This window comes from Eurytemora carolleeae, unplaced genomic scaffold (genome assembly GCF_000591075.1).
Source record: "Eurytemora carolleeae unplaced genomic scaffold, Eaff_2.0 scaffold626, whole genome shotgun sequence".
In the NCBI taxonomy this organism is placed as follows: Eukaryota; Metazoa; Arthropoda; class Copepoda; order Calanoida; family Temoridae; genus Eurytemora; species Eurytemora carolleeae.
The window spans coordinates 1-27,192 of NW_019396524.1; the positions used below are offsets into that span (position 1 = coordinate 1).

Consider the following 27,192-nt stretch of genomic DNA (forward strand, 5'->3'; position numbering starts at 1 on the left):
AATTAAAAAGCATTGTCATAAACGAGGATTTGTTTTAACCCCTACTTTAATGTTGTTAATTTTTTTTGGATCGTTACTTAAACTTCCAAGATTTCATAGCTTTATTCTTTTAAAGTTTTCTTTTTAAAGTTTGCTTTATTTTTATCCTAAAAAAAATTTAAAAATATATAGGCCTAAAACGATTCAACCTAAACATTTTAGCTTTTAAAAGTTATAAAGTATGTGTGTTTCAGACGATGGATTTTGCTGGAACCTGGGATGGCCGGATATTTGATATTCTTTTTGTGCGGGGAACGATGAATTCAGCCAGTTATCAATCACATGTGAAAAATGTGTGTATTCCAAATTTTAAGCAAGAAAACGGGGGCACACTACAAGGAGCAATATTTTATAAGTAATGGTAAAATCTCCCCCCCCCCACATATAATTAAATATTTCTCTTTTGCATCCAGGGGTGTTTGTATTTAACATTGCTGAATGAAGACTGCTGGGCAAAATTAAACGAAAAATGGAATTATTTATTTTAAATTCATAAAATATTGCATTGATATAGGAATAACTTGGCAACAGGATGGCGCCAATATTCGTCGAAATCCTAAATTCATGGACTACCTTGACAAAGAGTTTAATGGCCAAGTTCTAGGTCTTAGAGCAGACCTCAATGGCCGTGTTGGTCACAGCTGGGCACCACGGTCACCTGATCTTAAGTAATTACTGTAATCACTGTTCTAGACTTTGCCATTTAGCCAATTATGAAGAGTAAGGTTTATCTCCATCCAAGGCCAACTACTCTAGAGGACTTGGAGGAGAAAATCCTACAGGTGGTTAGGGGAACAAGGACCCTGACCTTATTAGAAGGTGCCACCAATCTGTAAGGAAAAGAGCACAGTTGTGCCTGGAGATCAATGGTTCTCATATTAAATATACAAATTAATGGTAATAATTTTAATATCACCATTCTTTACTGTAAATTTATAGCAGTCTAATTTTTTTTTATTTAATGTTTGTCAGTTTAGGTTCTCTAAATTTTTTCTAAATTAATATTTTTTTAAATAATGTAAACCAGTTTCATTAATTACACTTTTTGTAACTGTTACTACTTTAATAATGTAAACCAGTTTCAATAATTACACTTCATTTTTCTTCTTTATCAATATGTTACCCAGTTTCAATATTGACACTTTATGTTACTTCTGAAGCAATTTACCCAGTTTCAATATTTACACTTTATGTTACTTCTGTGCAATGTTACCCAGTTTCAATATTTACACTTTATGTTACTTCTGTGCAGTATTACCCAGTTTCAATATTTACACTTTATGTTACTTCTGTAGCATGTTACCCAGTTTCAATATTTACACTTTATGTTACTTCTTTGCAGTGTTACTCAGTTTCAATATTTACACTTCATGTTACTTCTGTGCAATGTAACCCAGTTTCAATATTTACACTTTATGTTACTTCTGAAGCAATGTTACCCAGTTTCAATATTTACACTATATGTTACTTCTGAAGCATTGTTACCCAGTTTCAATGTTTTTACTTGTTACTTCTATTGAAATGTTACCCAGTTTCAATATTCACATTTTTAATTTTTGTGATTTAACTAGGGTTTCCATTTGCAAAAATTTTGTGCAATTTTTGTGGAACGAAATGCAAATTTTTTCTTTCTTTGTGCATCAGTTTTGCATAACAATTTGCGCAATCATTCACAAACGTCATTTCGCGCAAAATTGCCCAATTACACATTTGTGAAATTTAGCATTTTGGAAAGCCTTTGACATAAGGAAGCGAACTGCACAAGTTTTGTGAAACAAAATCGCAAATTTTTTGCAAACAGGTTGTCAATGGAAATTTGCACATTTTTAGTTTTTCTTGATTAAAAATCAGGTTATTTAAAATTTTGCAAAATTTTTTGCATATTTATAAAGGCATGGTCAAGGGCTTTTAAAAAATGTATAATTTTTCTTTTTTTGGACAAATATTTTTTTTTCAAACATTTTGCGATAAAAAATTCAATTTTTGCAAATTTGCAAATTTTTTTGCAGATTCATTCTAAAAGTAGAGCATAAGAGCTTTCCAATGATGTATCATTTGTCATATTTGGACATCAAACATGGGATTTAAGGGGGGGGGTCAAATTGACCCCCCCCCAGCATATCCTGGTTTTCAAGTACCCCAGCAGAGATAGGGTTAAAAGTTCCAAGCTCATGTCAAGAAAAGTCTAATCATGTTTGATTTGTAACCCTGAGACAAAACAATATATTTTTGTCTTAAATTATCATTAATTGTTCATTTAAATTTACACAATACATTCTGAAATTTTTTAAAAGATTTTTTTTTAGATGGGTCAGTGCAAACATTTGAAAATTATAAATTATCAAGAGAGGTCGATTTTTTCTTTGGAACCATATCGATTTTGGTGTCTAAAGATGCTCCTTAAACCACTGAATATTTGTTTTGTTTTTTACATTTTGAAAATTCTTTACTCTAGAGCCAAAAAAAAATATGATTTGTTGGAGGACTCTGGAAAATTTCTGCTGAGAAGTAGGTGTTGTGCCTCTATTTTTAATGACATTTTTTATTTTAACATTTTTAAGTTCAGTGTTTCAAGACAAATGTTTTGACATAATTTGACACAATATTGACACAATTTGAAGAAAAAACTATTTTCACTTGCACTAGTGACCTGATTTCTTATTAAAGAAACTTTTAAGACATGTGCATGTTTATTAAAAAGGGCCAAATGGTCCCACCTTTAAATTTATTTCTTTAGTATTATTTGGTTTTTTTTCAACATAGCCTAAGTCATATTCTCTAAGATTGAAATTAAATAAAACATTTTTATTTGATGATCTTATGACCATTTTCAATTTCCAGTTTTTTTATTTGTTTGTTTACTGCTTAATTTTAATGTTAACAAAACTGTTTTTGACTGTTTTTTATACAATTGTTTTTTAAAAACAATGGCTTTTAAAAAACGATCATATTTGAAAGAAAAAAATTTAATGTTCATGAAGGGTCCTCCTTAGTTTGTGTTAACGAAGGGTTGTCATTAACAATTATTACCAAAACAACAAACTTTATAAAAACGGTCTTTTTAAGAAAAATGATCGCTTTTGCATAAAAAATTACATGGAATTTTGTTAAATGTCCTCTTACATGAAGTTATAAAGTTGTGGGGGAGCTAAAACTTCTTGATATTTTCTTAAAAACTACTAAATGATAAGTACAGATGCCCTTCAGATTGGTTTCTACTATAACGATCGTTAACGTAGGGTCGTCGTTAATGATTGTAAACAAAGGTTCATTGTTAACAATCATTAACAAAGGGTCATTGTAGAAAAATTTCTGCTGAGAAGTAGGTGTTGTGCCTTTATTTTTAACGACATTTTTTATTTTAACATTTTTAAGTTCAGTGTTTCAAGACAGATGTTTTGGTACCCATATTGACACAATTTGAAGAAAAAAGTATTTTCACTTGCACTAGTGACCTTATTTCTCATTAAAGAAACTTTTAATACATGTTCATGTTTATTAAAAAGGACCAAATGGTCCCACCTTTAAATTTATTTCTTTAGTATTATTTGGTTGTTTTTCAACATAGTCTGAGTCATATTCTCTACTAAGATTGAAATTAAATAAAAAAATTTTATTCGCTGATCTTAAGACCATTTTCAATTTCCAGGTTTTTTTTGTTTACTGCTTAATTTTAATGTTAACAAAGCTGTTTTTGACCGTTTTTTATACAATTGTTTATTAAAAACAATGGCTTTTAAAAAAACGATCGTATTTGAAAGAAAAAAAATTATTGACCATTGTTAATGAAGGGTCCTCCTTAATTTTCGTTAACGAAGGGTTGTCATTAACAATTGTTACCAAACCAACAAACTTTATAAAAACTGTCTTTTTAAGAAAAATGATCGCTGTTGAAAAAAAAATTACATGGAATTTTGCTGAATGTCGTCTTACATGAAGTTATAAAGTTGTGGGGGAGCTAAAACTTCTTGATATTTTCTTAAAAACTACTAAATGATAAGTACAGATGCCCTTCAGGTCGGTTTCTACGATAACGTTCGTTAACATAGGGTCGTCTTTAACGATTGTAAACAAAGGTTCATTGTTAACAATCATTAACGAAGGGTCATTGTTAACGATCGCTATCGAAACGACGATTTTTATAAAAATGTTTTTCAAACTATCATTTTACAAACGACCATTTTTAAAAAGCAAAGTTTTTGAAAAAATGAACTTTTTGAAAAAACGAACTTTTTGAAAAAACTATCATTTTTAAAAACGATATTTTCCTTTTAGATTTTTAGTTGTCGTTTTTCAAAAAATAAAAATGTTAACATCCCTATATGACGTGTATATGATGGAATAGTTTACATTCGTTAAAAAAGGTATCAATATTTTTTCGTAAAAGGGGTTTCTAAGGGGGACACTACAAATTTTTGTTTGCGGGCCTCAGTGCACAAAATTTGCCCCCTACACAAATGCTCTTGTACAAAGGATCCAAATACACTTTAAAGCATCTTATTTGTCCAAACTGATAATGTATAAGATGGAAGGAGTTATAAAGGAGGTTGGGGCTTTGGTTATTTGATTTTACCCCTCCTAATTGCCTATAATATTTAGTTGTGTACTACATCTGAGTCAATTTTTGTAAAGAGATGAAGAGTGATTGCAGGGGATGGTTATTGGATATATCCATTAGATAGAAATGGGATTGAAGGAGTAATTGTGGGGGGCGGGAGGAAGGATGGGATGAGGGAGGGATGGGATGTGTTTTGAGAGGGGAAGTATTGGAATGAGAATTAGAGGAGGTCCTTGTTAACAAAATCAAGAGGAAATGGACAAAACAATCTGTAGTTTTTATAATTTACTTTAATAAATGCCTTTTTTTATAAAAGATTGTTGTCGTTTCTTAAAAACTGCATGTGAAAGCAACATTTATATAAAGATTATAAAAAAAAACCTTTTCCACTTCAGTTAAATTTTCTCAAAAGTAGATATTTAAAACAATACAGGTGAAAATAATCTTTATCTATCAAGGATATCTTGAAGAACAGCTTTATATCTGCAATTATATGTCTTCTCCGCATATTAAAACAGTTAAGTTAAAGCATTGATATAGGACACACACTACAGTAATCTGAATTGCCTGTTTTTAATAAAAAAATTAAGCAAAATTTTTTTTTCATAAAAATATGGATGAAATAAGTGTCAAAGTAATTTAGTAATTAAACATTTTTTTATAGAGCTGATCTTGAAAAGTTTGACTTTGTAAATCTGTCACAATATCCTATCACAACTCTAAAAATAGACAACCAAATGGATAGTATAGAGAAATGATAAAATTGTCATTCATTTATAAAAAAGCTGGTTTTTTGGGATGCAACAATTTTCATTGAATCCCGCTACTCTAAAATCATTTCAATTGCTTTAAACAAGAAAGTTTCCATTGAATCCCGCCAGGTTTTCAACGACAAACATTACAGTCAGAAATTGATTTCATTCTAGGCAACATTATTAAACTTGCCCGTCCCTGCTTTTTTCTCTTAAACACTATAAATATATTTTTAAGAACATTTTCTATTTTATATCTTTGAATCTTAACACAGGGTGTCTAAAAAAAGTGAAAACAGAAGAAAAAATTTGGTTTCCACATAACTATAAGCAACCTGATCAAATATTAAAACAAAGGTGTGTTAAAAAAGTTATAACAAAAAAAGCGTGTTTTTAAAGGAACATTATCTAATAACTTTGTAACCAGATCGAAAATGTCAACAGCAAACAAAATCCCTTCAAATAATGTAATAACTTAGGTGTGCGTAAAACTTTGGTTTCCTATGCCTTTTAGTTTGACTTCCAAGTGAAAACATTTTCCTCGCCGTAAAAACCATTCCTCTAGCTCTTGATTTTGATTTTCTCCTGGTCCAGCTTCATAGAGAATGTAAGATAGGATATATATAAATGTATGAGGGTTTAGAATGTAATCTCACTTCTCTTGGACAATCTTAAAAGGCTTGCAATAGGTCTGTCAAAAATTTTCTATGAACTAGCTCCATTTTCCCCCCGTCGCTTCTGTTCCTGCTGAGCCTTGAAGAGAAAAAGGTCAAATTTCCACAAGGTAGAGCTAAATTCACCTTGTTCCAGCCATCGAGATATTAGTAATAGAGGGGGCATCTGGAATTATAGACTTCTTATTGTACAGCCACTGTACACAATGACCCAATCAGAAATTCTACCTGTGGGGATCTTAATTCGTAAATCAGTGTTTTAAGGCATTATTGTTTGAAAGTGAAGCCTACAATATTCAAGCAAAGAAAATAAGCTCATATGATTTTTTGTATAAAAATGAGACATGACAAATAGAGAAAAAAATAAAATCCTTCTCCTTAATAACATCTTGTTTATTATCAAATTCTTTACTTCTGAAATCTACATTGTACAATTAACTCTTAGGAATATATGTTTCTGACTTTTAAAATGAAAAGCAATTCTGAACTAATAATAAATCTAAATTAGGTTAGACTTAATTTTTATGTTATTGAAGAACTTAAAACTGTCAAAATATTTATTTTACATAAATGAACTTAACATTAGGCGGGTCCAAACTACATAGTAAATTGTGATATTTTTATTTGTATTATCTCGTGCTTTGTAGTTGAATAAAATTTGAAATATGAAATATAAACGATCGTTAGCAAAGGTTGTCTTTAACGATCGTTAACGAAAGTCCGTCGTTAATGATGGTTAACTAAGGGACAAATTTTATAAAAACGATCGTTTTGTTTTTGATTTTTTGCCGTCGTTATAATAACAAAACGATCGTTTTTCTGAATAATGAAAACGTTAACATCCCTACTTACAAGCAAAGTGTTCAGAAATTTAAAGTGTTTCAGTAGATTTATAGGAATATGTATATATCTTTGATCAGTCAAAGTGTTAAAGGATACCATTGTGAATCTGCAGGGAATGTAACTTGAAATTATGCTTACAGTCCCTTTAAAAACATACAACTGATTGGAGTCATAACCACAGGTCCCAGCCATTGTTCTTGGCCCCCTGGCTAGTCCACGGCACTTGGCACAAAAATATCAACTACAATTCTTTCAGATTGATAACTGTTGAAAAGTTAGAACTCCAACAAACTCCTGAAAGACAAACTCCTGAAAGACAAACTCCGAAAAGACAAACTCCAGAAAGACAAACTCCTGAANTGGCTTTATCTGTGAGCATCTTCTCTTTGTACAGTATAAAACAAAAACAAAAAAAGTTTGCGGATTTCATAATATTTTTTCGCGCATTTTCAAAATTTTACAAAAATAAAAAACTTTTAAACACAAATTTTCCATCTGAGCTGATCTAAACAACACATGTCTGAAATAAACATATTCTTAGTTAGTTCATGAATTGATTATAAATAACTTTATTTAGATGGTTCTGTTAATGTACACAACTGTACCAGATATGCGGTATCTAAGAAGAAAGGTGGTCTAGGGAGAAAGGGAATACACGGAAATCATCACCTTTGCATGAAGGAGAAATTTCCTAAGAAGGTACAGTGGTAAATTACTTGATGGGCAAAAATTTGATTTGTTATTTAAGATTTATAAGAATTTTGTACTTTTTAAAATGTGAGAATAAGAATTTTAAACTATTAAAAACAGTTTAAACCTTATCAGATGTAAGCTTTAGAAAAATAAGGATATTGAATTGGAAAGTCTAAAATTGTTTGGAAACCTTGTTCACATTTAATTATTTGTAACTGATCCAAAAGGGAGTGTCTGGCTAATCCAATGTTTGACCTTTTAATTTACCAAATATGTATGTTTCAGACGATGGTTTTTGCTGGAACCTGGGATGGACGAATATTTGATGTTCTGTTTGTGCGGGGAACAATGAACTCAGCTAGTTATCAAGCACACGTTAAAAACGTGTGCATTCCTAAGCTGAAGCAGGAAAATGGAGGCAGTCTACAAGGGGCAATATTATATAAGTCATTAAGAGTAAAATCTCCCCCCCCCCATTATCAAGGATATCTCTTTGCAATCTACACCGATGTAGCCCCCTGAAAACAAGAGGATTTTAAGTTTTGGGATAAACCTTTAAACATTTTTTTATGCAAAAAGTACTGATGTTTTATATTCAATATTTAAAAATGAAATTATGGAGGGGGGGGGGGGGGGGCAACACCAAGGGGAAGGAATTCTTGAAAATAATTATTTTTCCCCTTTCACTTCAAAAAAACAAATCAACAAAAAATGGAATTATTTCTTTTAAATTCATAAAATATTGCATTGATATAGGAATAACATGGCAGCAGGATGGCGCTAATATTCATCGTAATCCGAAATTCATGGACTACCTTGACAAAGAATTTGATGGCCACGTTCTAGGCCTTGGAGCAGACCTTAATGGCCGTGGTGGTCACAGCTGGGCACCACGGTCCCCTGATCTTACTGTTCTAGACTTTGCCATTTGGCCAATTATGAAAAGCAGGGTATATCTCCATCCAAGGCCAACTACTCTAGAGGAGTTGGAGGAGAAAATCCTTCAGGTGGTAAGGGAACTAAATGAGGACCCAGACCTTATTAGAAGGTGTCACCAATCCGTAAAGAAAAGAGCACAGTTGTGCCTGGAGAACAATGGTTCTCATTGTGAATACACTAAATAATGTAAATATGTCTATATAAGGATTTTTTACTGTAATCGTAGTCTAAATATTTTTTTAAACTGTAATAATGTAATGTTATGTANCTCCATCAATGGTCTTAGGCTTAGTTCCATTTCCCGAGCGATGTGTCCAACCTGAAATAACAGTTGTATAATGAGCTATAAATATGAAAAAGTAGGGGCAAAATGTAATGGTTACTAAACTTGAAGGAGGTTGTTAACAGATGAGAAAAGACCCTCTTTTTAATTATGTTTGGTAAAAACAAATGTTCGCCTTTCTTCTTTGGTTCTACATATTTAGAGAATAAAAGGCGTACCATAACTTCCATTTAATGTTTTATAATTTTTGTTTCTATGATATTATGGGGGAAGGGAGATTTAGGGGAGCTTCTGTAACGAAAATTATGCAATTTTTTACCTTTCTTCGCCTTGAATCAAACACGGCTACACTGTATCTGTTCGGATTTTCGTTCATCCAAAACCAATCCAAAGAAACAGTCAATTGATCTCCAGGAGCCAATTTCTTTTTGTATACATGTAGACCACGGATGAATGTGTCCTTTTTAAGGGTTCCCATGTTTGTGGTTATTTCGTTGTCTGCTAGATATACATAAAAGTTTCAGTGTTTCAAAGTTTTATCTGTAAATACGATGTATTAATGTCGTCTTCCAGAAAATACGAGCCCGTTAATAGTCTAATTTATGATAGGGGACACCCTGTAGTAGACTACCATATACAGTAGACTAACATATATAGTAGACTAACATATACAGTAGACTAACATATATAGTAGATTAACATATATAGTAGACTATCATATATAGTAGATTAACATATATAGTAGACTAACATATACAGTAGACTACCATATACAGTAGACTACCATATACAGTAGACTACCATATACAGTAGACGAACATATACAGTAGACTAACATATACAGTAGACTAAAATTTACAGTAGACGAACAAAAGACTATTTTATACAGTATACAAACCGTAGTCATAAAAGAAACATACTTGCACAAATGTCTAAAAGTGTCTTCATAAGAAGTCAACAACTCAGAATCTTGTCCGACTCTTTGAGATGCATTCTTTGTTTGCATAATTCAATTTAGAAAATGGAAAAACCAAGTAGACTCAGACTGGATGAAAGAGTGCAATTTCTCAAATGAAAATTGTTCTTAAAGGGAGTGTTCGCGAAAAATGAAAGGGGGTATAGGCTTAATGCGATATTTTTCATGATCTGAGAGTTACTTTTGAAAACATTTATTTTTCTTTCGAGGATTTTTGATAATGAAGACGACATTTTCATATTTTCCGGGAAAATTCGAAAATGCAGCGCCAGCTAAAATTATTTAAAAAAAATAAACAAAATCAAAAATATTATGAAATATTAACTATATACGAATGCGTCGAAAAATAATCGATCACTACTGTTTGAAATATCTGAATGATTTGTTTGGAATTAAATTGATTTGTTTAGGGTCCGAGTTGAATGTTGCATCTTTCCGAATTTGTCTGGACGCTGCGTTCTTCGGCGTGAATCGTTTTTAACAATTTTCTCCTTATAGACGCAACAGATAGAAGTTAGATTAGTAGCAATCAAAAACGCTTTTTTATCACATTAAGCCCCTTTCATTTTTCGTGAACACTCCCTTTAAGTATTCAACCCTACATCTCAAAAAACTGTAAGCCTAACACTTTAATCTTAACAAAACAAGTTAGAAGTTGTATGCTGATTTTCTGGTTTTAACTTCCAATTTTCAATTTTTAGTTTACCCCCAACAGGAAAACAAGACAAAAAAACATGAGTTTTCTATTTGAATATTAAGTATTAAATCCAAAACTATTATTCTAGTTTTTAGCCAAAATATTTTTGTTTAAAGAGATGTGGCCGCAGGATGTACCATTCACAACGGTTCTCTTTAAACTTTCATTTGATTAAGAACGAATGAGATATCCATGTTTCTGAAACTAAAAATAGTTCATTTTCAATTGCAATCTTTCTATAAAAAAGTGCCTTGTGGTCGCGGAGTCCATCTACAGAAACTTTGGATGAAATTGTTAGAATTGAACACTTTTCAAGCAAAAACAAATCTGCGACAATATTTATCAGATATAAAAGTGACAATTTGTTGGTTCAGCGGCATTTATTTCATTGACAAAGTGAGTGAATCCTTTTCTATTTTATAATATTTTGATCATTAGATGACTGAGCAAAATGTGGGCAAAAAATTGTATCTATATGATACTCTTCGAAACCTGTTTTTTGGAAATCAAAAGAAACTTAAGGGACTGCAGTATGGTTTTGGTGAATTATATTGGCGTACTAAGCCTAGGGGTGTCAGAAAAGATTTTTTCATATTTTTAAAAACTCCTATAAAACTTATAAAGTTTAATTTTTAATAAAACTTTTTGTTCTGGATGATTGCAAGTATCTATCTAAAACTTTCTTAAAACAGCATATATTTTCTAAATTCATTAAGTTAGGAGTTTAAATCAAAATAAGTATTGATAAATATTACTTTATATCGAGTAGATATCCTTAAACATACCGATGTAAAACCTTTCAGAGAGAAGAAAAGATTCTGCAAAAAAAGTTGCCAAACCAATCAGAATTTTTATTTTTGTTTAAGCAAACATGATGATGAGAATATCCCAGTTTTATTTTTGTGGATTTATGCAAAAGATAAAAAGAATGAAATATACAGAATGTAACACTATAAAGAACTATCGTAAGATAGTGAATTACAAGGGTAAAAAAGTTTTTTTTTATGTATGCATATATTTGACTATAGTCATGTAGCAAAAATTGAGGCCTATTGTAATTTACGACGTATCTGTCAATTTAGTAATTAAGCAAATCCTGTATTGCGATTAACCCATTTCATGTAACTCCGTCATACCCACATTGCTATTGTTGACAATGTTTAAGATATAACAGCACATAGCTTGTAATTACACTGTTAATAACCCATTTCTAATATGAACTAAGAAATAAACCTCAGTTGATTGAGACTCTGATTTAATTACGGTATTATAAGTAATATTAGTTCTCGTTGAAACATATGAGGGGAGATGTATCTTGAGTATTGGTAGTGATCAATTGATTCCTAGTGTCTGTATTAACATCGATAGCTAACAAGATCACACCCTGTATAGTGGCGTTGATTAGTCACGTGATTGTAGCCGTGTGGGTCGTGTCCTGGTTGAACCATTGATCAATTAATTGTTAGTGTCTGTATTGACATCAATAGCTAACAAGATCGCGCCCTGTGTAGTGGGGTTGATTAGTTACGGGATTGTAGCCGTGTGGATCAGTCATGGTTGAATTTAATATCAGACAGACTGTACCTGGATAGATATGTCTTGAGAAATTGTTATGGAGTAGGTATTTCTTACAGTCAAACTATTGTTTTTTTTCTGCTCTCCGTGTTTAAAGAAACATTTTAAAATAATGTAATTTCTTCAAATCTTTTATAATCCTACTCCTCCTGTCATATTTCTTGTAGGTGAACATCTAATCTCTTTGTGTTCTTTCTACGGCATGATGTTATTAAATTTTGATTAATCCAATTTAATTTCAAGTTTGATGTTGGCTTTTATTTCAGCAAAATTGTGTATAATGTATTTAAAATGTTTTCTTTTAATATTTCGAAATTTAAGTTTGCTATTTGGAACCCTCAAAACTTCAAATTGAGAAACATATTTTAAAAAACATAAAAAAGGATCAAAAATAACGTGGCTATCTAGTAATTTCATAGAGTGCTGTCGTCTTAAAGGGACTGTAAGTTACCCTCCATACAAATAGATGGAAGCTTCCGATTCACAATGGTAACCTTGAAAACGTCATCTGTTTAAAAATGTGGAAAATGTGCAATTTCCCAAGCGGCAATTTTTTCCTAGCCGCAGTGATCAGCTTCCTAGCCCATCCTAGCTGCAGCGTTTGGCCTTTCCGTTAGGAAGTCGTCTTTGGGAAAATGTCGAAAATTCCATAAAACATTGCCGTTTTTCCATAACATAAAGTTAGTATTGACGAATTGAATCCAAAGAAACTCGTCGAATGAGGCGAATGAAAGGCGGAGAATCCGTCAGAGAGCTCAGGCTTTCCATGATTTATTGGTATAATTTTAATTTGTTCAATTTTTGCTCGTAATACATTTTTCCTATACTCTGTAGATTTACTCACATCAGTTTTCAGGCCTTAGATTCATAATACCATCTTTATTTGGAGCATTTTCTGGGTTTGTATTTTTTAACAGCCGAATCTTTTAACACGATATAGATAAGATGAAGCTTGTTATCCGTCCCACTGCTATCGTAACTATAGTTTATTTACAAATAAGCCTCTCTCCATGCTTACAACATGTTTTTCTGAAACAGAATAGGGAACCTTTAGAATTGAAAATAGTTATGTTAAGGATTATAAACATCGATATATAATTGAAGCTTGATAAAACATAGCTTTTAAGGGTACAGGGAATTGTCATCTTTCCATGGAGGGTCACTTAATATTATGCATACAGTACAAACCCATGAAATCTAAAACTGAATTATAATGTCTTTCTGAAATAAAGCTGAAATATAAGGAAAACAAATTTAGAGTTTTATGTAGTCTGTATATGTAGATATTCACAAAAATATATGTACAAGTCATAGTTCTTTTTATTTGTTATGCTGCATTGTTATTCAAATTTAATCTTCCATTTTGTAAAAACTAGTTCTAAATCTTTTAAATCTCAATTTCTATGTTTCAAATAAATTTTAAAAATTTCGTTTTTTAAAAAATAAAATTGCAGCTAGAAAATTACAACTTAAAAGAACTAAGTTTTTGCCCAAAACTCAAATTTTCTAACCCCTCTATAGATCTGTAACCGGATGGATCTAAACCTTTGATATTTCAAACTTTTATTATTTTATCTAACATAATTCATGGTTTGAAATATCTAAGGTCTACGACATTGGGTTGAAAAGATATTAGGATTAGAAAATCAGAGTTTGTGGCAAAGACTCAAATCCTTTCTTTTATAAATTAAAGGAAATCCTCGAATTCTTGATTAAATTAATTTTCTTGAACACAAAAAGAAAAATAAAGTTTAAGACTATTCTCAGAAAAGAATTTTAAAGCGTTTTTTTTTTATTTCTAGAATAATTTGTATTTTTCTCGAGATTCCCAAAAGGGTTCAAAATATAATTTTTTAAAACTTTTTGTTATTGTTAAAAATACATATCTTAGCAGCCTGGTGGCTTGACCATATGAAATTTGACGAGTAATTTATTTCTTTAAGATATATATTTTACAATAGTTATTTTTATTATTTAAAAGGCCAATTCGGTCCGTGCAGATGTTTTATATAAAGTTCAGCACATTTGTGTGTTAATTTCGGGTTCACTAAAAATCACTTTAAAAAATCCGGTTTTTAACGAATCTGGTAAAATATAATATCAAGAAAATGAATGGTAATCAATTTAATTAACATCGAGATGAAGCATCTTATGTTTGAGATCTTTGAGAGAGAAAAGAAACAAAACAAAACGTATCTCACACTTGTATCAATGATTTAATGATTGAATTGTGACTGGTTCTGAAAAATTACACCTTGTACAAACGTCTTATAGGTTTCAAATTTTTTCTAAAATATTTCTCTATAATAATGCATTCTCAGCTCAACTACCATGTCTAACCAGCCACTCCATTTAACAAGAAATAAGTATTGATTAAATCATATGATGCTACAATTGGAATCTTGGCTGGTCTTTTTCCCCAAAAATTAATTCTTTGTGTTTCAGTTAAGGGCGTAAACAGGGAATGGAACGTAAACATGGAAAAGGCAAGCAGAGAGCCCCACCTGAAAAAGAAGAAGAATGGAAGTAATCAATGGAAGCCTTTTTTAAATTCATCTTTAAAGTTATTATTTTTTTTCCAAAATGTGAAAAATTGTAAAAATTTTTTTTGTGAAGGCTTTTATTGACTTAAGCCATTAGAAAATGGCCATATAATCATCCTAATTTTACAACATGATTGATTCTGTAAAAGTTTTATATCTCCTTCTATAACTATAAATCACAATTATATCTATCTTTATAAACCATTCCACATAAATCATTTTCACCGCTTTTTCATTTTTTATTTATCCCTTATCTCTATCATAAGCTAACATTTCTATAAAAAGAACTGATTTGTTTGCCACTAACGCAAATTTTCTATCATTGCAGCATTTTGAACTTAGTTTATTTGAACTAACATAGCTCCTTGGTCCCAAATTACCAAAAAAAATGTATACAGTGTGTACAAAATTACAGCTTAGGAGATGTCTTTTAAATTATAAAAATCTCGTATAAGTATAAATTATTTTGTAATTCAAAATTAACTGAATTAAAATATTTTGGTTTTTAGAGTTAATTTTCCAGTTTCAAATACAAAGGTTTAACTAAGTGTAATTTATTTCAAAAATCTGGCTCCCATACCAAATTCAAAAAACAAATTTAGTTTCTCCATCTTATATTTTAGCATCAATCAAATATTCACAAAGGAATACAAAGTCTATATTTATAAGTAAACACTTTACATATGAAACAAATATAAGATCCTCAACTAGAAAAGCCTTTACGGAACTATACTTATCCATATCATCCTATCATCTACAGAGCATCCCATATCATATTAGATTATCTCCAATCTTTAACGCCAAAATACGCACATAATACTCGGAAAATCTAGCATTTACTGCAAAAAAAAATTCTATTAGACTTATTTAATTTTTCAAAATGAGTAATTCTTCTTAAATATTCTGATTTATCCCCCAAATCGTAATTTAGACCCATTGACTCCATTGACTCGGTCTAATTTGATGTGGGACACCCTGTAATATATTTAGAGGGACTGTTAAGGTAGCATGAAAGAGATAAAGGCGGAAGCCTATAAAACATTTTACGAGTTGATCGCGACCAATATTAGTTCTATCTGATGTCACAGTTTTAAGAAATTTATATAAAACTGTGTCAATGTTATACAAAAACTCATATATCTGGTATCTGGTCACATAATACAGAATTGGAGCCGTGTGACCAGATTATGCACTGCCATTGGCGGAAATGCTGGTCATGTGATACAGACGTAACAGTAAAATATAGTTTATTGCTAAAAATACACATACATATATGTATGTAATTATAGCAATTAGGTGGAGATTGGCTATTTGCTGTTTTGAGTATTATCCCCACCTAATAGTATTAAAACGTTTATAATATGATAAATATTACTAGGTTTTGAAAGTTTACAATAAGTCAGGGATTGTACTAGTTAAATTTAGAGAGACCGAGGTGCAGCATAACAAAATTATTGATTTTTCAGTTTTAAAGTTAAGGGTATAGGTATAACAGATTAAGATTGAGCATGTACACAAATCTACAAAGTTCTATATTCATTTTTTGCAAGAATAACAAGAGTGTTTATTGCACTTTGAGATGTAGGCGTCAGATAACATTTCAAATAAACTATTTTTAAATATGTCTAACGTGTCATATGAGGGAAGATATTCTAATAAGCCTGTTTTCAGAATGTCAATTTGATAGTTAGGAGATCTTTCAAAATTTCTGAGTTTTTTAAAAAGTGTTGTTAAATGAGGAGGGTAGAAGGTTTTTTGTGCATTTATACAAAAATGTTGCTTGATTAAATTCAGTCAAATCATTTAACTAAAGGATTTTATACTTAAAGAAAAGAGGATCGGTATGTGAAACTGTTTTTGCATTATCAATAATTCTAACTGCACGTTTTTGGAGCAAGCTAATTTTTTCATTTCAGGACTTTTATTTCTCCCCCAGGCTGCAATCCATATTTTACAAATGAGCGAAATAATAAGTTATACATAGTATGCTAAATAATAAGTTATAAATAAGGTATAAATAGTATGCTAAATGTTACTTGGGAGTAGATTTCATACATTTGATAATGCAAGCACTGCTCTAGATGTTTTTTACAGCTTTAACCTGGTGATTCCAGGTTAGCTTTTTATCAAGATGTATTCCCACAAACTTACAGGATTCATTTTTACAACGAGCACATATTCTATTTATTTCCTTATTTTCTATGAAAAGTTTAAGTGAGTCACATACCAGAACTTTTGTTTTCTTTCTGAAAAGTATATACTTTGTTTTAGGGGCATTTAATGTCAGTTTATTTGCTTTGAACCAGTCTGCAATTTTTGAAAGCTCTAAATTTGCAAAATCTTATATACTTTTTAGATTTTCCAAAGAATATTGTAATGTTGTGTCATCAGCAAAAAGTATTGTTTATGATTTTGATGCTTTTGGAAGGTCATTTATTAAAAATTAAGAATAAAATTGGGCCTAATATTGACCCCTGAGGAACTCCACAAAGTATATCTTCAAGAGAGGATTATACCCTTGATTGAAGTAAACTGCTTTCTTCCCTTTAAATAATTTTTTTCAAACCACTAATTGGATATCCCACTAAACCCATAATTATCTAACTTTTTGAGTAGTATATTATCTATATCACAGGTGTCAAAAGCTTTAGTTAAATCAATGAAAATTCCTTAAGTATACTCATATTCTATTTTATCTAGAAAATGGATTAAAGGCTGGGTAGTGTTATGCTTAACCCTAAACCCATACTGCTGCTCATAGAGAAGTATAAAAGTATTTAGATATTTTATGATTTGATTTCCCGCTACTTTTTCTAAAGAACTTTACTATTGTTCAAAAAAGTATCAGGGAAATATATAGATTTCCGCCCCTTGCAGCGTCTTTCTTTAAGAAATGATCCTTTTCTTGTGAATTATCCACGGCACAATCTGGATTTCTTACGCATTAACATCATATATAATACAGCGTCTTGTCACTTGTTTATTACCATCTGTACTTCTGCTTTTAGCTCAAAGTGTCTTCTCGAAGAGTTATTATTCAGTGAGACACCCAGCTCTGTTATTAATGGTCTTTTGAGGGGCAGATACGGAGGATACTCATACTATTTACTGTTTGAATAAAATATAAAAAAAAGAATTGTGCCAAGAAAATTCCTGAAGGTAATAACTTTTATAAAACTTTGAAAATTAAAAAGTTTGTAAAACGTTAATTTTCATTTTTGAAATAAATTACACGGAAAAGTGAATAAAGAATTAAAAAAAATAAAGACGACTTTTCTAGCTGGAGGCTCAAAATAAAAAGATGGAAGTTTGATCACTTTTCCATGCATTTTTACGTTTTTTCCTTTCCTTATCCTAACATATAACCCTATTTCTGCTGTGAGGGCGAGGAGGGCCAGGGGGTTGATTTTCTTTGAATTTTATATAACATGAAATTGTATTAATTCGAGAATTCTCAAATCTTAAGACTTTTTCGAAAAATTTAAAAGCCTCGGTCTCTAAACCTAAAGCTTAACACAAGCTGAGCAAGGCGTGCAGGCACTCGGCCTGAATTGCTGTTTTAACCCATTTCCGGGGTTGAATTTTAATAAATTAATAATAAAGAAATTTTAAAGAAAAATAGTGATATCTCGTACAGGGAATCACCCCCCCCCTGGTTATTCTTGTTATGTTTACCCTAGCAGATAGGTTTAAACAGAACCCAAAGCTTTGGTTTGATTAATTAATTTATCGAAGGATTTCCTTTCAGGAGAAATATACAATGTTCCAAACGATTTCTGTCATTCAGAATAAGATGAAAACACGATGATTCATGAAACTCCAGGAGGTTCAGCATTATTTCTCTTCAGTCATTTTTTATCTTTTAAAGCATACAGAAACAAATTTAAATATATACAAATGTAAATACTATGACCCTATATTCAAAAAGTAGCACCACCAATTCACAATGATGGTACTATGTAAGCATACCTATAAAAGTCATGCTGCAAACCTAATGAAGAAAATTGCCAGACATGGATTTAAAGATAGAAAAGACGACATTTTCCTCATTGTTGTACAGGTTGGGGTTGCATGGTACCGTTGTGAATCGGTCATGCCACTCTATTTATTTCTTTTCCATGAAGACTTGATAGGAAATTACGTCTACAGCCTTAGATATCTTTGATAACTATTGCTTAAATATATCTATATTGTATAGTAATATATCTATATCGTATGGTAATACATCTATATTGTATGGTAATATATCTATATTGTATGGTAATACATCTATATTGTATGGTAATATATCTATTTTTTAAGTTTCAACTATTTAAACTTTCTTTCAGATTTAAAGGCTAAATGCAAAAAGTGCAAAATGTGCCCGGTGTACCATCATATAGCCCCCCCCATCCCATACACCCACCCACGCCTCTCGTTGTGTATACCTGGTTTCAATTTGTGTTCTCCGAGGAAGGGGGTGCAGGGACGCCAAGAGCCCTGCGAAATGGTCTCCAAGTGTCTGGATTCGTGGATGAGTATGGAAAATGACCCACCGCTACCCCTATTCTTTAGAATAAGTATTTTAGTAGTAATGTGTAAAACAATTTTGTAAAAAAATATTTAATATTTTAATATTTATGCAATATTTTTTGGATATTCAAGAAAACACTTTATAACTATTTAAAAATTAAATATTGCCTCTACAAATTGTTATGTATTAATTCTATAATATATATTCTAACGTTAAGGGGTAGTAGCAACAGGTCATTTTGAATACTCATCTGCAAATACGGAGGCTTGGAGACCATTTTGCTGGGCTCATGGTAGCCCTGCACCCCCTCCCTCGTTCTCCTTTATTGAATTTCTATAAAAACCAGTATATGACACAAGCTGGGAATAATCCGTCGGAAAATTATTTTCGATTTACAATTACAGTTGCTTGTTAAATAAGATTTCTAGTTTTTTTGCAAATGCTTTGTAATTAAAGTTTTTGAAGAATTAATAAAAGTGTCATCATAGATGGGTGGGGATTATACATTAAACAAAAAAACAATGGGGATAGAGTGGATATCAGTTCTTTTGCAAAAAAAGCCAATTGACTTTATAACCTGATTTAAAAGTATTTTTTACATATTTTTTTGTTCTGTATTCTTTTACATACTTGCAGATCTTAAACATTATAATTAGAGTCAATTATATTTTAAAAGTCCTTAATAACTATTTATAGCACTATAACTATTTTGGATCAGAGTCGTATAAGGTTTTTGGACAGAAATTTTCTCTTTGTGGAGTATCTTAGAGAAAGTCCAAAAATTTACAGCACATAGCGCCAACATAAAAGTGTTATATAGGTAATTTAATAAAACGTGTGTGTACTTGTCTTATTGCTATTTCTACATAAAATAAGCTTTTTAAGAAATCATCAATAAAAAATATACAGGGTGATTAAAAAAAGTGAAAAGCGAGAAAAGCGCATTTTATAGAGGCATTTTTTTTGGTAATCTCATTTTCAACAAATTTGTATGAAATAAAAAAAAGTTGTGATAGGCATTTTAAAAAATCCACGAACCTATTTCTTACTTAAAATGTTATGAGTAGAAAAACAAAAGTGCGGGAAATATTATGTCTATCGCACCTTAAAATCTTAAACAAAGCAGATGAACGTAGTTTTGAAGAAAATGCGCAAAATTAAATTCAGAAATCAACATATTTTAATAATACATTTTTGTATGCGTATTTTCCTAATATTATAATTTAGATACTTTACCTATCTCAAAAATTCACATATAAAGAATAAAAATCATCAAAATGATTTTTTTTCAAAAATAAAAATTGCGGATTTTCTTAATTTAATTTCGCTCATTTTCTCCGAAACAACTTATCTGATCTGTTTAAGATTTCAAGGTGTGATACAAATAATATATTCCCGCATTTTTTATACTCATTTAGTAAATAATTGTTTTGTGGATTTTTTTAAAGGGTCTATCAGATTGCTTATCAAAAAAAAATTTTAATTTCATACTTATTTGTTAAAAATGAGATTACCAAAAAGATGCTTTTTATGCAATATCTCGCTATTTAACCTTTTAATTTCAATTTTATTTTCATTGATATTAAAAAAAATATTTTGGAAATATCGTAAATTTTTGGAGAAAATCCGTGAACTTATCAAAACTTTATAGCACACGTGCTATAATATAAAACTAATTTGATTTTATAGCACGATGATTTCTTTAAAGCATATTCATAATAAAATCCACCATGAAGTGAGTAAGAATGATAAAGTACACAATAGTTTCATAAAATATTTTATTTTAAAGACTAAAAATGGAATAGTCTAATATTTGGGACAAGTTTTTCATTACTGAGATTGCAATTTAAATGAAAATAAGTTTTTCGACCACAAAGTGGAGAAATTAAAAAAAATATATCTTAATTAAAACAGTTTTTTTCACAAAAATTGGAAAAGTTATAGTTTTCCTAAATCAAGGCAAAAAATGTGTAACGTTGTTAATTCAGGAACAAAATCTGAAATTTAAAACAATGTTCATTACTTAGAATTATTTAATGTTTAATTAAATCAAAAGCGTGTAAATTTTTTTTTATTAAACTTAAAACTTCATTATAATGACTTAATTTTATTATTAAAATAAGGCACACAAGATTCACAACATTAGCTAACCCTTCGTCTGAGCATAAGTAAAATAGATTTCTCATACTTACTGCCCCTTTTACAGGAGTAACTTGCAGATTTGTAATGTGTAGTGGTGAAAAATAATAAAATTATTAGAATTTTAGGACAATTTCTGTAAATTGCTTGCATCAAGTTTAAAGAGTTTCCTTGTGATTCTGGCATGCATGTGGATATAAACATATATAATTTCTTACGTTAGCTTGCTATTACATATAAAAGACAGTTTTTTGGTAATTATTTGAGTGTTTATGTATCATAAGATGAAAAGTTCAAAAACGTTTATATCACAAAATTTTGTATTATTTAGGTCCTAACTGTTTACTTTATATTTTTTATCATTAAAATTTTCTTTGAATGAGACACGGAAATTACGTAGTATACTATACTACTGTATACAGACCAATTTAAAAGTGATTTTATAAGTTACTATTTAACCCTATCCCTGCTGGGGTACTTGAAAACCAGGATACGCTGGGGGGGGGGGTCAATTTGCCCCCCCCCCCCTCTAAATCCCATGTTTTATGTCCAAATATGACAAATGATACATCATTAGAAAGCTCTTGTAGTCGTCTTCCTTTCCACAGTTTTCTGTAGATGAAATTATTTTGAGACATGGCAGTCAGGATTTATATTATTTCATGATAATTCACAGTAGTATTATTTTAAAGGTGTTAGGTCATTTCCCAAGCGCAACTTCCCCAACACAATTTCCCCAGTCACAACTTCCCCGACAGCAACTTCCCCAGCCGCTAATTTCCCCAACAGTAACTTCCCCAGTCACTTATTTCCCCAACAGCAACTTCCCCAACACCAATTTCCCAATGCAGTGAAATTCTTAATTTCCCCAACAGCAACTTCACTTCACAACGGCTGTTGCTACACATGTTGAATGTTTCCTTTTCTCCACACAGTTCCAGAATAATTTAGATTTGTCCCTTGACATTGCTTGTAGGTTGTACTCATACTTATTGGGATCCACCAGAATATTTCTCTTCTTCGAGGACAGTTTATAAACTGCCAACATTGTCGACTCTAATCCAACTGATTTTTCACATTAAAAAATTTGCAAATTTTTTTATTTCAAAATTGCGCATTTGTTCATTGGAGTAATGTTAAAAACGGAAATATTTATTATTTTACTGCATGGGGAAATTGGTGTTGGGGAAGTTGCTGTTTTACTGCATGGGGAAATTGTTGTTGGGGAAGTTGCTGTTGGGGAAATTAGTGACTGGGGAAGTTAGTGACTGGGGAAGTTAGTGTTGGGGAAATTGGTTGTTGGGGAAATTGCTGTTGGGGAAGATGTCTCGGGGAGTTTTTGACTGGGGAAGTTGCGCTGGGGATCTAACCTAACACCATTTTAAATACAGCTACACCAGGTGCACATTCTATTATTCTGTAGATAGTATTACTTACTGGTTTTATCTTTTACATAAGTTTAAGATGTCTTAAACGTTTTCCGGAACCTTTTTCCAGAAAATTCCGGAAAAATTGTTCCGTAAAACGGAATTTTCCGGAACGCTATTCCGTAAACCGGAATTTTCCGGAACACTATTCCGTAATGTTCCGTAATTCCAGAACAACGTCCCGGAAATTTCCGGTTTAAGGAAAAAATCGTTCCGAAATCCCGGATTTCCGGAACCTTTTCCATAATGGAAATGGAAATAATTTTCGGATCATTTCCGTACGTACATAACCCGGAATTCTGGTGGAAACCCTATTTTTTTGTATTTCTATTTAAATTCTGTAAAAGCAAAGGATAATAAGTTTACAATATAAATAGAGATGAATGGATTCTTTTCTAAACAAATTCTAAACCTAGAACCCTCATAATATCATCAGAAATACAAGGTTTTATAAATAATATCATCAGAAATACAAGGTTTTATAATTAATATCATCAGAAATACAAGGTATTATAAATAATATCATCAGAAATACAAGATTTTATAAATAATATTATCAGAAATACAAGGTTTTATAAATAATATCATCAGAAATACAAGGTTTTATAAATGATATCATCAGAAATACAAGGTTTTATAAATAATATCATCAGAAATACAAGGTTTTATAAATAATATCATCAGAAATACAAGGTTTTATAAATAATATCATCAGAAATACAAGGTATTATAAATAATATCATTAGAAATACAAGGTTTTATAAATAATATCATCAGAAATACAAGGTTTTATTAATAACCCGGGTAGAATCTTAGAGTCTGAAACCTAGTCTTAGACGCCGGGCCGACCTCATCAGACCCTCTGGTTTTGGAAAAAAATATCAAATTTCACCAAATATATGTAATATGAGCAAAAACCATTAAAATATTTGAGCATTCCTCTCCCCATCCCTTTCTTCAAGCACCCCTCCATAATTATAAATAATATCATTAGAAATACAAGGTTTTATAAATAATATCATCAGAAATTCAAGGTTTTACAAATAATATCATCAGAAATACAAGGTATTGTTAATAATATCTTCAGAAATACAAGGTTTTATAAATAATATTATCAGAAATACGAGGTTTTATTAATAATATCATCAGAAATACAAGGTTTTTATAAATAATATCATCAGAAATACGAGGTTTTATAAATAATATTATCAGAAATACAAGGTTTTATAAATAATATCATCAGAAATACGAGGTTTTGTAAATAATATCATCAGAAATACGAGGTTTTATAAATGATATCATCAGAAATACGAGGTTTTATAAATAATATCATCTATACCTAAACCACCAAACCTATGGATTGGGTTATTTCATGATGGTTGAATTCTAATTTATTGAAGATTGTATGAGGATTTTTTTCTAGACTGAGAGTTAGATTAACTTGTATTTTGATTTGTATTTAATAAATATGAAAATATGTAGGAAATTGAATGGAGCAGAATATTGGATTTCCCCTAGGGTGTATAGAATAAAATTCCCCTTCATCTCCTATCCATTTAAACGACAAAACCTGGCACATGTCATCTCAAAAAAATTGATCCTTAATCTTTAATCTAATTTTTAATCTAATCTTTAATCTTAAGTATTGCAGACCCGGTTTTGATCGCATCTGAAATTAACGCTTGTTTGTTGTTTTCCTCCCCTTCCCCCCTTCTTTACACATTTTACTGTTTACAAATATGTACCCAAAAAGATTCTAGTACAATAGATGGCAACGTAGAATGTGTACACTATCAGTACAGCTGTATTCTGACGTCACAAGTGTCAACTCAGTTTGTGTGTCAGACAAAATCATTAATGATAATGATAATTTTAGAATAAAGTGCTTATCTTAGACTAAAATAAGTGCGATTTTATGTGTTCTTTATTTTCTGTTTTTACATTTTTTTATTTAATCTTGGAAAACATGTCAACTAATTTGAAAAAATTTCGTTTTCCTTGTTATAGTTGACACTTGTGACGTCGTGTATAATTGGTCTGTTTCTCTGTTGCCACCTATTGTACTATGATCTATTTGATATGTACCTAATTACATTGTTTTCAATAAAGAATATTTTAACTTCCTTAAAATAATGTGTACTGCACTCTCTGGGAGGAATGAAAAGAAACCACAGACTAGATATAAACAGACTGCTAATCAGTTATTATGGACTGGGCGAACTAGGGATACAGTGGTACTGGCACGACATGCTACATTCCCATTGCAGATTTTTTACTGCCATCCGACTGCATTTTGTTAATGTAAATATAATCACCGGCCATTCAGTTTTATAATTTTGAAAGAAAATTTTTCAACATAAAACAGAAAATTTACGAATTTAGTCTATTTTTGAAGGTATTTTATTTAGTATCCAAAGGGTCCTTAAATATCCCTGTAGCTAGATGACATCTTATTTGTCGTGTACCCTAGTTGTACACAATAGAACAGCTGTTGTAGAAAATATCTCTGTGCTCTCGATTATCGTTGAAAAAAGTTTATATTGGACAGTACTGCATTTGTTTACATTTCTCCCAGAAACTGCAGTATACAGTAGTTTATTCCAGCTCCTGTACCGACTGCAAAGATAATCATTGTAACCAAGCTTTTGCTTTTAAAGTTTGCAAGCTGTCACATTTTACCGTATAGTATTAATGCAACAAAGATTGATTTCAGAAATGGATCAAAAATAAATAAATACAAGAGCTTTTTGCATTTTTATTCAGTATACAATAAAGCATTCACAAAAAAAAACCTTAAACATTAACCTTATGAAATAAATGTTAAGCTCTCTTCCTGATATTGCAAACCAATCCTGATGATCTTATCGTTGCTAAGGGCTTAGTAAAGTCATCCACAACGATTTTTAATGTTCCAACAATAGTATTATAGTACTATACAATAGTATTATAGTACTATACAATAGTATTATAGTACTATACAATAGTATTATAGTACTATACAATAGTATTATAGTACTATACAATAGTATTATAGTACTATACAATAGTATTATAGTACTATACAATAGTATTATAGTACTATACAATAGTATTATAGTACTATACAATAGTATTATAGTACTATACAATAGTATTATAGTACTATACAATAGTATTATAGTACTATACAATAGTATTATAGTACTATACAANACTATAGTTTTTCTGGTAAACTGTTGCAGTGATACTTAATCATACTATAGTTTTTCTGGTAAACTGTTGCAGTGATACTTAATAATACTATAGTTTTTCTGGTAAACTGTTGCAGTGATACTTAATCATACTTAATCATATACTATAGTTTTTCTGGTAACCGCAAAAAAAGTTCTCTGAAAGAAAGTTAGGCACTAAAAAGGCCATGTGGTAAAAAGCCCTTGAAATAAAAAGTCTCTGGAAATAGAGTCCTACTATTTTGAGACTTTATTTTCTAGGACATTTTTCTAGTTCCAGTATAATTTTATATATAAATTTGGCTTGTCTGCCTGTTTGTTTGTCTGTTTGTTTGTTTGTTTGTGTGTATCCAATAAACGTCAAAATGGCTGAACCGATCGGGCCCAAATTTTTTGTGGGACATCTAGGGACCCAGGGAAGGTTTATGAATGATAAAAATTTCAACTATTTGTCTCCATCAAAATTCGATCTTCATTAAATTTTTGAAACTTTTGAAAATTCACGAAATTGTTTGTGAAAATCCGCGAATTATTTTTGTTTTGTTTTACGATATACACAAAGAAAACAATTTCACAATTAATTTAGAAGATGGGCGCGAAGCGCCCTCTAAGGATAGTTTTATATAAAAACGTCCCCGGAAAAAGTCCTATTATAGTAGAAAATGCATGGGAACAAAAGAAGTTTACAACCTTGGAAAAAATGCCCTTGAAATTAAAAACACCCCGGGCAATATTTAATATGAAGATACATAGAAGAAAAAGACTTGACCTTATTTTCCCAAGACTTAGCACTTTTTTTCTCCAGGACTTTAATTCGTGTGATCTTATTTCCTTAGCCTTTATTGGCAGCCCCCATATTTTAGGAAAAAAGTCCCAGGAATCTAAAACTTAGGACTTTATTTCCAATGACATTTGCCATAGGACTTCAGAAAATTTTGACTATTTTTCCAAAGTTTTTATTTCCAAAAAGTTTTTTCTCTTAACTTTCTTACATAAATTCAGTTTTCCTGCAATCTTCATACAAGGATTCGTTTTGCAATTTTTACTTTGGAACTCCTGACATCAATTTGATAAAAGTGCCAGGTTTTGATGAAAGTAGATTTGATGTAAAATTTTTATAATTTAGACGTTGACTTTCCTATCCCAGAGCTTGGAACCGGATTTTAGTTGCAAGCAAAGTTTTCGCATTTTTCTGGGTGATGAAACATTAGCTTGATAGGAGTAGGACATAAATTTGAAGAATTAACTCAAAATTGGACGTGCATGCTAATTAATTTCTGTACAAATATCATTAAGAATTAGTTTTGTAAATCTTTAAAATAACTATTTAGT

General features: G+C 30.7%; 2 protein-coding genes across 3 annotated transcripts in view; both read left to right on the plus strand.

The window, feature by feature from the left end:
* The first annotated feature begins 7,298 nt into the window (after nt 1-7,298).
* Nucleotides 7,299-8,759, plus strand: LOC111704850 (uncharacterized). 2 transcript variants are annotated; one of them, XM_023477211.1, is made up of 3 exons: nt 7,299-7,565; nt 7,845-7,989; nt 8,316-8,759. In XM_023477211.1, exons 1-3 carry the CDS (start codon nt 7,542-7,544, stop codon nt 8,681-8,683), a joined length of 537 nt encoding a protein of 178 aa, XP_023332979.1. In that variant the 5' UTR covers nt 7,299-7,541; the 3' UTR covers nt 8,684-8,759. The 2 variants fall into 2 exon arrangements, with proteins under 2 accessions (XP_023332979.1, XP_023332977.1); XM_023477209.1 differs by lacking the exon at nt 7,299-7,565 and having other exon boundaries at nt 7,636-7,989.
* A 5,747-nt stretch (nt 8,760-14,506) lies between these two features.
* The window catches only part of LOC111704841 (very large A-kinase anchor protein-like), a 44,750-nt gene continuing 32,064 nt past the window's right edge, over nt 14,507-27,192 (plus strand). The window contains exon 1 of the mRNA XM_023477201.1: nt 14,507-14,555. Coding sequence (XP_023332969.1) covers nt 14,507-14,555 — 49 coding nt within the window. The remainder of the gene's footprint in view (nt 14,556-27,192) is intronic.

Coding starts and splice junctions, on each gene's coding strand:
- LOC111704850 (XM_023477209.1), top strand. CDS start 7,806: ATGTTTGACCTTTTAATTTACCAAATATGTATGTTTCAGACGATGGTT. Junction 7,990..8,315: donor AAATGGAGGCAGTCTACAAG/GGGCAATATTAT, acceptor GCATTGATATAG/GAATAACATGGCAGCAGGAT.